The sequence below is a fragment of the Belonocnema kinseyi genome, chromosome 8 (genome assembly GCF_010883055.1).
Source record: "Belonocnema kinseyi isolate 2016_QV_RU_SX_M_011 chromosome 8, B_treatae_v1, whole genome shotgun sequence".
Taxonomy (NCBI): domain Eukaryota; kingdom Metazoa; phylum Arthropoda; class Insecta; order Hymenoptera; family Cynipidae; genus Belonocnema; species Belonocnema kinseyi.
Window position 1 is genome coordinate 24,755,673 of NC_046664.1, and position 11,288 is coordinate 24,766,960.

At 28.2% G+C, this 11,288-nt stretch overlaps 1 protein-coding gene across 1 annotated transcript in view; it reads right to left on the reverse strand.

Annotated features, from left to right (window-relative positions):
• LOC117178756 (apolipoprotein D-like) overlaps positions 1 to 11,288 on the reverse strand; it is a 23,744-nt gene that overhangs the window by 4,491 nt on the left and 7,965 nt on the right. The window contains exons 2-4 of the mRNA XM_033370198.1: positions 10,551 to 10,669; positions 7,121 to 7,251; positions 1,114 to 1,293 (exon numbers count right to left, since the gene is read on the reverse strand). Of these exons, the coding sequence (XP_033226089.1) occupies positions 1,114 to 1,293; positions 7,121 to 7,251; positions 10,551 to 10,661 (422 nt within the window). The 5' untranslated portion in view covers positions 10,662 to 10,669. The remainder of the gene's footprint in view (positions 1 to 1,113; positions 1,294 to 7,120; positions 7,252 to 10,550; positions 10,670 to 11,288) is intronic.

The following is an 11,288-nucleotide window of genomic DNA, read 5'->3' on the forward strand; positions in this document are numbered from 1 at the left end:
CTTAAAAATGATTGTCAAAGAATGGGCATTTCATGCCGAATATTTTGCCGTTGAAATGATATCAATATTCAAATTTTTTGTTGAGATATGAAAAAAATTCGAATTTTGAGGGTGAACTTCGAGGGTCGATTTCACCCCTTAGAATCGTTTTTCCGCCGATAAAAAAAATTGCTTATTTCTTACTTCTTCGTACCCTACAACATATTGAAATTTCAAGAAAATTGAAGGCGGACACCTTGTAAGGGTTCCTTGTAAAAGTAAATTCTAGTTTAAGGGTAATTCAGATTCAATGTTTTGGCACAAAATGCAACTTAAAGAAACTTAAAATGGTACCATAATTTGCCAATTTTTAATAATTATTATTAATTATTTCATCAATTATCATGTTTTAAATATTTTTTATAGAAAAGTAAGAGTTAGCCAATTATTTTAAAGAAATGCGCTTATTTTTTTGCACGGAATTAACTAAAAATGTATTTTCAGTAAATTGTTGCTACAATACTATTGTTGCTTTTAAAAATTTATTAAATAATTAGTAATTATTGTGAATTTGCGTACTGTCGTCTCAAAAAGTCATCAGAAAGACATTCTCAGTTGATTTCTTAAAAAAATTGAAAATATATATTTTTAAATAGCCAAATTATGCATTTTTAAAGGAATTGTTTAAACAATTATTATTTTGCGTAAATTTGTAAAATATCATAGCAAGAAGTTCCAAAAGTCATTATAAATTAATTTTCAAAAACAAATTAATCTTATTCTTTTCAAAATACTGAAACTTTATGTATGTTTCTGAAACTTGTTTAAAAAAATGAATGATTATTCTAAATTTGCAAAAATTAGTGCAGAAAAACTAATTAGAAAAAGATAATTACTTTATTCCGTGAAAAATGTATGGTATTCTCTGAATTTATTTTTTATTTTTAATCTTATATTACTATATTATTATAATTTGAATGTTAAAAAATATGACAATTTGTTGTTAAATAAGAAGTTAATTCCAAATATAATGAATAGGTTAGATTAAAAATTAATTTTTCTTCTACAAAAATTTGTGTCCCGTCTATAGAATCCCCCCACCCCTCCTAGATTAATAAATAGTTCATATCTCACTGGGAAAAGAATGCATCAACGCAGGAGTAAACGACAGCTAAGGTATCATAATCGGTATACAAAATCCAATATGGGCCAGGAATTTGAATGATAGTGGATTGAAAAACGACAGACAGTTTTCCTTCAGTCTTACTACCAACAAATTTTGCAGTGCCTTGCGCTGATGATGATTGTCCGTTTCTAAATATAATAAAAATATCCAATAATAGTTGCTTAATATAATAAAATTAGTTGAAAATAGTTGCTATTTTAACAAAAAAGATTTTAATTAAAACTAAAAAAACACCGTCTGAATTCAACCAAAGAAGACGAATTTCTACGAAAAGACACCGAACTTCCGGCCTATTGTCGAGGTTTTCTGTAAATAGCCTTGTTACTTAATTCGAGGGAATCGAAAAATAACCACTTAAGGCCACACCAACGTTTCTAATTGCAATACATAATATTGCGCAATGTCCACATGTGAGTACTCGCGCACTGCGACCCTTCCGAGGCAACAGTCGGAACGGTCTCTTGCCCTGCACCCTAAAAATCGGCGTGGGCCAGCAGTTCTAGGAATTACTATACCGGAGCTTACTAAAAAGCGCATCTGGTGTGATGTCAAAAAGAAGAAAAAAATACATCAACCAAGGGAGCGATCACATGACTTCCTTCCTTAACAACTTTTTATATCAAAGTTTCTATATAAATCACTTTACTTCATTAGAAAATTTATTTATAAATATTTCTAACAATTACTGGTAGAATCAGAAATTTACATTGGAAATGATTGTTTAATAATGTAAAAAAATTATATTCCTAACATTTCGCTAACACATTATAATTTGTGAAGTTCCTTACATTTTCAAGGAAATATGAAAAATGAAATTATGAGAAAAAATGTATTTTGAGGAATTGGAAAAAATTAGCAGCTTTCGAATAATTATAAAAGATTAAAGGAGATTTTAAGGAAATAATTTTAAGTTTCAAAGGTTTCAAAATAATGGAAAAACATGGAAAACTTTGAAAGAGCTTTTTTAAGAATTTTCTTAACATTCATGAGAAATTTTGAAATGATTGTTTTTTAATGAATTCTAAGAGAAAATTGAAAAAATTACAAACATTTGTTTATTTATTTCCTCAAGTGTTTTAAAAAGTGTTATAAATTTTGAAGCTTCACAAATATGAAAAAAAAACATTTAGATTCCTAAGAACAGTTAAAATAATTTTTTATGTACAAAAATTAATTGTAAAAGATTTTAAAATATTTGAAAAATTTTCAAGTAAGAACCTAAAATATTTTTAGGCTAAGAAAATCTGATAAAATAGAAAAAATAATTTTGTTAAGAATCGAAGGAAATTTTAAATGATTTTTGATTTTCAAAAATAATAATATTTAAAATATTGAAAAACTTGTGAATATTTAGAATTTTCTGGATTCTTGTTTGGCGAAACCAACATACCTAAATTTTTTTTAATTTTCAAAAAAATCTTATAAAAATTATATATATTTATACAAATTTTTGAATAAATTAATAATACTTTTTTGTTGTCAATTTTTAAAGTTAATATTGGAAAAGCATTCAGTGTTACAGCTAAATGTTGTTTGATTTATTTGTAAACATTTCTTTATTTCAAGCAATCTTTTTTTATTTAGAAAATTTCTATTACGTTTTAAACATAATAGGCAAAGACAAATTAATTTAAACAAATCTTAGCATTGTAATCAGTAAAATAGAAAATGTATGTCCAAAGTTATTTTCTGTAACAGAATTTGAATGTTCATATTTTTAATTAAATTAAAAAATTTTAATTTTCTCTAATTTTCTAAAATTTCCAGTAAAACTGTGTAATTTTGAAAAAAGAAAAGTTAATTTTTAACCAAATTATTAAATTTTCCTTAGAAAAAGATCAATCTTTAAAAAAAATGATCTTTCTACAAAATAGTTAGATTTTTAACGAAAGAGATGAGTTTGCAACTAAAATTATAAAACTAAGTGAGTGAGTTTTCAACAAATCAGTTCAATTTTCAACTAAGTAATCAAATTTTTAATTAAAAAAATAATTCTTAAGGGCCATTGTAATAGTTACTTTTTGAATAAAAAAAGGTTTTAATTTTAAATCAAAGGACATTTGAGTTCGAACAAATGAAGCGAATCTTCCACTAAATTGTTAAATTTTCAGTCAATTTAATTAATTTTCAGCCAAAAAAACTCTGTTTTGAATACATTATTCCAAGATTCAACCAAATAATAATAAGTAACAAGGAAATATTTTGGTGACTCTTGTAGGAAGGAAGTGATAGATTTCAAATAATAATAAATGATTTTTGCAAGTAATAACAACTAGAGAAGCAGGAAGAAAATAATAAAAAATTTTAGGAGATACAAGGCAAGATAAAGAAAATAGAAAGCTCTAACGAGGAGTTTGGAGGGGGAGAAAGTGGGAATGCGGAGAAGGAAAGGCTTAAAAAAGAGGACAAACAATAGAAAAGAAAACGAGGGGAGAAAGAAAAAGGAACATCGTGATAAAGGGTATAAGATTAAAGAGAAAAGAGATGAAAGAAGAAGTGGAAGGCGTACTAAAAAGGATTGATGCATGGGCGGAGATAGAGGAAGTGCGAAGTGTGGGAAGGGAAGAGCGAAGAGGGGAAAGAATGATAAGAAGCAAAAAGAGACGAGAACTAGTGTCAGGAAGAATGGAGGATATGTTACTGGAATATAGCAGGATTGGATAGAAAGGATACGGAATTTATATGAAATTTGACACAGTGGAATATAGTAATAACGATGAAGACGTGGGTAGAGGAAGAGGGATGGGAAAGAGTAAGGGAAAGATTACCAATAGGTTAGCAATAGCAGGTTCAAAATGCAAAGAGAAAGAATAAAAAAGACAGACCAGTGGGGGAATAGTGATGGGAGTAAGGAGCAAATGTATAACAGAGAAGAATAAAAAAGAAATGAAGGGCGAAAAGGAGTAAGAGTAGAAGAGATTAATATAGAAGGAGAGAGATGAAAGTCAGTGGGGGTGTATGTAAACGGTGATCTGCAGGAGAAAGCAGAGGATATGAAACAAAAGTTTGAAGAAAATGAAGAAGAGATTAGGCTTATGATAGGTGGTTATTTTAATGCGTAAACAGGCGATAGAAGACGAAGGGAATGGGGAGAAGAGAGAAAAAGAAAATCCAAAAATAAGGTACTGAATTGGGAGGAAGAAAACTTGCCGAAGAGTTTGGAGGAGTTGAAATGATTTATCTTAAACATAAATATAAAGGGAGACCGGGAAGTAAAATATACACGCTCAGGAGAAAAAGAATGAACAATTATTGATTATGTGATAGTGGATAATGGATAATGGGGTAAGAGAGAAGGTCAAGAAACTGGAAGTAAGAGAAAATATTGATTTGAATCCCTTTTCCTAAATAGTAACATTAGAGGGAGAAAAAAGTAATGGCGGAGCGGAAAATGTGCACGAGGAGATGAAAAAAGTTATAGATGAAATAAAAAGAGGATTAGAGTGCACGAACAAAAATAAAGTTATTAAAGGGGGGGATAAGAAGCGGGTAGGATGAGGATTGTGAAGAGAAAAAGAAGGAGATCCGGAAGGAATTGAGAAAATAGAGAAAAGAAGAAAGTAATGGAAAATAATACAGGATACAAAATAAGGAGTATACTAAGTTGTGTGATCTAAAGAAAGAGGAAGAGAATAAAAAGTTTGAACAAAAGGCGGAGAAGGCTAGAATGGAAGAAGAGGTTTGGAAGGTATTAAATAGAGAGATACAGAGGAAAAAGAGTAAACCAAGATATTGAAATTTTATAATGGAAAAAATATCTTTTGTATTTGCTAGAAGGAGTATAGAGAAAAAGTAGGAAGGGAGGAAAAAATGGTAGGAAAATATATGAAGAGGACAGAATTACAAGGAAGAAACTACTCAAGGTATCAGATATGATAAAAGATAGAAAGACACCTGTTCTTGATGAGATTCCAAATAAAGTCTGGAAATATGGGTGGGAGTGGGGCAAGATTAAAGGAGTCATATAGATAGTGTGAAATAGAGTATGGAGAGAAGAGGGCGGGACAGATTTATGAAGTGAAGGAGTAGTTGTGCCCATGCTAAAGAAAGAGAAAGAAGACGAAGTTAAGAATAATAGAGAAATAACACTATACCGACATTATATATATCATATGTGATTGTTTTATCGGAGAGAGTAAACAAAGAAGTTGATGGAAAAATGAACCCCCAAATCAGACTGGGTTTAGAAAAAATATGGGATTGATTGACAATATATGTTTTCTGGACTATCTAGTAAATAAGAGGATTAAAAGGGGAAAAGAAGCAATGATAGCAATGTTCGTGGACTTAAAGGCAGCCTTTGTCGCATTAGACCAAGGTGAAATAGAAAAAGTTATGGTTAAAAGGAGGATAAAAGAGGGATTAAAGAAGAAAGCATCGGAAATTTTTAGAGAGATAAAAATCAGAAATAAGGTAGAAGAGCAAGTAAGAGATAGTTTTTGGTTGGCGAGAGGAGTGACGCAAGGATGTCCTCTGAGCCCACTTTTATTTAATATATTAATATCAAACTTTGAAGAAGAAATGAGTTGATGGCAAAGGATGAAGAAGGGATGGTGTGCTTACTAACAGGATTAGAGTGATATTTAGATAAAAAAAGTTAAATTTAAATGCAAAAAGGCAAAGATAATAAGGTATCGAAAAGAATTGGAAAGAAAGAATGGATGGGGAGATGGAAGGGAATACAGTAAGAAGAAGTAAAAGAGTTTATATAAGAGAGAGGATAAAAAAAGCAGCAGGGCTGACGAAACAGATATGGGAAACAGGAAAAGAAGGTTTAAAAAATTGGAGAAGGAGAATGTCGTTATTTGATACGATGATATAGCCGATATCAGGTTATGGAGCAGAGATATTGGATTGGAAAGAAAGCAAGATATTAAGAGTTCACAAAAGAGGTATATTAGGTGGACACTAGGGGTAGTTTGAAGGACGTCAGGATATATTGTTAAAGAAGCGCAAAGGGATAAATTAAGTACCAGAGCGGGAAAGAAGGGATGGAAATTTCAGACGAAGCTGGCGGAGGGAAAAAGAGGGGAGCTAGCAAGAATGTGGTTGATTTAGGTAGAAGGGGGGACAGGCAGGGCGATAAAATTAACAAGGAGGAAGAATAATGGAGGGAGTTCCTTAATGCCAGACATAGAAGACTGGAATGGATTAAACTATAAAGAATTGGACAAAAGGAGAGGGAAAGACAATTAATATAGAGATGAAAGATGATTGAGGAATCAAAATACAATAAATGAATGGTATAAGATGATAAAAGAGTAAGAAGTACTGAAGTATTTGAAAAAAGGATAAGGAGAGAGAAGGTGGACCAGAATAGTAGGATTTAGATTGGCAAACGAGGTAAGGGAGGAGATGTATTGTGAAAATGTAAAGATCAGAAAGCGCAGGATATGTGAATGAGAGGAGGAAACATGGGAGTGTGTATGGGAAGGATTTAGGAGACGAATAGAAGCTAGAGGAAGCTGTCAAGAGAATGTGATAAAGATTCTAGAGGAGGATGCATGAGGGGAAAAATGGATAAAGGAGTTGAGGGGTGCTAGAGAAGTGAATGAGAAAGAATGAAAGAATACATATGAAAAACATGGCAAAATGGAGGTACAAGAAAGGTGAAAGAAAAAGAAAATGGAAGTCGCTTAGATTAGAAGCGTAAAGATTGTAATTAATGGTTATGTAATAACACAAGTAGACTCAGATGCGTGTGTGTGCTCTCTCTATCTCACACACACACACACACACACAGGAACTAGAAATAAGGATCTAGATATAAGGTTTTATGTGATTAGTTGTAAATATTTGTAAATAGTAAGGATAGGTTTTATAAAAACATGTTGGCGTAAAGGTTGTAAGGAATGGAAGTCATGAAAGAAGAATGATTTTAAACGGTTTTGATACTCAGAAAAAACTTTGCTTGTGATTTATTTTATTTACTTTATAAAATTTAATTATACTTACTGGCTGCTAATTTGCGAGTTGACAACCTTTAGTGTACCATCTGCATTTAGTGTGTAGTTTGCAGTTATACATTGCCCGTCCTTTTCAAAAATTGCATAATATTTCTTTATTTCGTACCAAAGACCTTCATACTGCAAAAAAATAATATTAGAGTATGTACAATTTAAACTATTATTTAATTTTTTGTCATCAGAAAAGATGTAGTCAATAGTTACTTCTGCTTCTTACAGCATAAAGAGCAATAAAATATTATTTTCATTAAAATATTCAAATGAGTTTTACCTTTTATTTTTTCTGCAAATTTAAATTATAAATAATCTTTTGAACTAATTTCATGAAAAATTCAAAAATTAAACACAGATACTATTATTTATTTAAAGAATTTCAATTTAAAAATAAGAGTTTGACCTTTTTCCTACGAGTTAATTTTTTTACGAAGTCAAGTAAGAGTTTCTATATGACTATTTTTTATGCTGCTTTTCAAATTTACAAGAACTTTTAATTATTTAAACAATTTCAATTAAAGATTAAGAGTTTGGCCTTTATCCTACGAATCAATTTGGTTTTGAAGTCAACTAAAAATGTCAATACGATGACTCTTTTGTAGGTTGCTTTGCCAATTTACAAGAACTATTAATTATTTCAAGAATTTCAATTTAAAAACTAAGAGTTTCAACGTTTTGATACGAGTCAATTTTTTGACGGAGTTAATTAGGAATGTCTATCAAATGACTCTTCTCTATTTTGCTTTATAAATTTACAAGAACTATTATTTATTTAAAGAATTTAAATTTAAAAATGAGATTTTAACTTTTTTTCTACAAGTTAATTTTTCTACGAAGTTAATCAAGAATATCTATAGAATGATTTTTTTTCTGTTGCTTTTTAAATTTACAAGAACTATAAGGTATTTAAACAATTTTAATTAAAAAATTAAAAGTTTGGCCTTTATCCTATGATTCAATTTGTTTTTGAAGTCAACTAAGAATGTCTATCCGATGACTTTTTTCTATTTTGCTATGCAAATTTAGATAATTTATTAATTATTTAGAGAATTTTAATTTAAAAATAAGAGTGTGACCTTTTCTCTACAAGTTAATTTTTTTACGAAGTCAAGTAAGAGTTTCTATACAATGACTCTTTTTTCTGCTGCTTTTTAAATTTACATGAACTATTAATTATTTAAACAATTTTAATTAAAAAATTAAAAGTTTGGTCTTTGTTCTACGAGTCCATTTGTTTTCGAAATCAACTTAGAATGTCCATTCGATGACTCTTTTCTATGTTGCTGTGTAAATTTACAAGTACTATTATTTATTTCAATAATTACAATTAGAAAATAATAGTCTAACCTTTTTTCTACGAGTTAATTTTTTTACGAAGTCAAGTAAGAATGTCTATGGGATCACCCTTTTTTGTATTACTTTGCAAATTTACAAGAACTATTAATTATTTGAAGAGTTTTAACTGCAAAATTAAGAGTTTAACGTTTTTTCTACAAGTGAGTTTGTTTACGAAATCAACTAAAAATTTCTATCGGATTACTCTTTTCTATGTTGCTTTCTAAATTTACAATAATTATTGATACAATTTCAATCAAAAATTAAGAATTTGATTTTCTTTCTACGAGTAGGCTACATTTTTTAACATAATTAACTAAAAATATCTTTTCGATTATTTATTTTTTTGAAACTTTGAAAATTTACAATTATTAATTATTAAAAAAATGTTTATCAACATATTGATAGTTTGGCTATTTTTTAAGTAAGAGGCATAATTTGTTTACGGAGTGAACCAAGAACGTCTTTCGATGATCATTTCCCACCATAATTTATAAATTTATAATAATTATTAATCATTCGAACAATATTCATGAACATATTGAGAATAAGGGTATTTTTTAATTAATAAATACAATTTGTTTACGAAGTTGATTAAGATTATTTTTAGGATGAGTCTTTCCTACTTTTTTTTTAATTTACAAGAATTATTAATTATTTAAAGAAGTTTCATAAAAAATTCAGAAGTTTGCTATTTTTCAACGAAAGGGGTACTTTGATGAGTAAAGTAAAAGTTTGGGCATTTTTTGAAATATAAGCGTAAATTGTTTACGAAGTCAACCACGATTGTATTTCCAATCACTTTTTACTATAAACAATAATAGTAAATAGTTAATAGCAAAGAGGAAATAGTGAATAGTAAATTTTATTTGTTAAATAGTAAGGAGTAAATAGCAAATAGTAAATAATAAACAGTGATAAATAAATAGTGGATGATTAATAATTAAAAGCAAATGGTAAATTGCAAATAAAAAATAGAAAATAGGAGACAGTAGATATTAAATAGTAAATAGTAGATAGTAAATAGTAAATATTAAATATTACGTAATAAATAGTAAATAGTAAATGGTGAATTGTAAATAGTAAATATTAAATAGTGAGCAATAAATAGTGGATAGTAAATAGTACATAGTTCATAGTGAATAGTAAATAGTAAATACTGAATAGTGAGTAGTGAATAGTAAATAGTAAATAGCAAATATCATATAGCAAAAGGCATATTGTAAATAGAAAATAGAAAATAGAAAATAGTAAATAGTAGATATTAAATAGTGAATAGTGAATAGTAAATTGTAAAAATTAAATTGTAAATTATAAATTGTAAATTATAAATTGTAAATAGTGAATAGTAAATAGCAAAAAGTAAAATGCAAGAAGCAAATAGCAAATGGTGAATCGTTAATATTTAATAGTAAATAATATGTAGTAAATAGTAAACAGTAAATAATAAATAGTGAATAGTAAACAGCAAATAGTTAAGAGTAAATAGTAAATAGTGAGTAATAAATAGTATGTAGTGAATAGCAAATAGTAAACAGCAAATACTAAACAATGTATTAGTAAATAATAAATAGTAAATAGTTAATAGCGAATAATAAATAGTAAATAGCGAATTGAAAATAGCAAAAAGCAAATAGCAAAGAGCAAATAGTCAATAATAAATTGTACATATTAAATAGCAAATAGTAAATAGTAGATATTAAATGATAAATAGCAAATAGTAAATAGCATATAGTAAATACTAAATGATAAATAGCTTTCATATGAAGGAAGAACAAATTTATTAAATGAATACTGAAGCGTTGGTAAATTTTTGTGAATGCTTGTTTGAATTTGAAAAAATATATATAGGAGACGAGAGAAAATCGATAGAAAGGAATTTCAAGTCCGCTATATTTTTCTTTTCTTTTTATTGATATTTGAATTTTTACTCAAATGAAGACATTTAAGAAAATATTGTTCAAATTCGATTTTTTTAATTCTCCAGAAGTTTCTGATTAAATATGAATATTTGATGTTCACAAAGAAGGAAAATTGTAATTTTTTCTTAAATTAAATTTTATAAATTTAAAATTCTGATTCACAATCACCTTTGTCACATCAAAATCATCCACCACGGTCACTTTTGGACAATGTCCAATATCAATAACTTGAGCCAAAGCTCCAGTGTAGGTCAGAAAAAGGATTCCAACTTGAATCATTCTTTCAGCTAAAAAAAAAATACAAACGAATATGCAACCTACAATATTTATAATAAATTCATGATTAAATGTAAACTTTACAGGAAAAAATCAACAAAACATAAAAAATAAAGAGATTTTCCGCGAAAATACGGACATAAATTTATTTATATTATTTATATATATTATTTAATCGCTTTTTTTCGGGGAAAACATTTCCTATGACTAATGTTTCTAATTCAAAGAAAAAATTAAATAATTTATAAGTATAATTATTTGTTTGAAATATTTTTTTATTAAAAATAACGGTTTTCCCTATTTCAGCCATAGAAAAATTTACTTTGAAAATTGAAAATAGTAAAATTGTACTAAATGTTATTGTCGAAAAAAGCGAAAATTTTTAAAAATTAGACCATTTTCCAAAAATTAACAAAAAGTTTATGCAAGAAAAAAAAGTCGACCAGAGACCAGACCTAGTATACCCGAAGGTTTTTGCTGCGCTGAATCCGAATCCGACCTCAGAAAAATTCCATCACCCTCAGTTTTGAGATATTGTAACCTAAAAGTGCAAAAAACACCGTTTTTTGCTATATTTGAGGTTACATAGCATCTTGAATAAATTTTTTTTTCAAAAACGGGCGAAAGCAT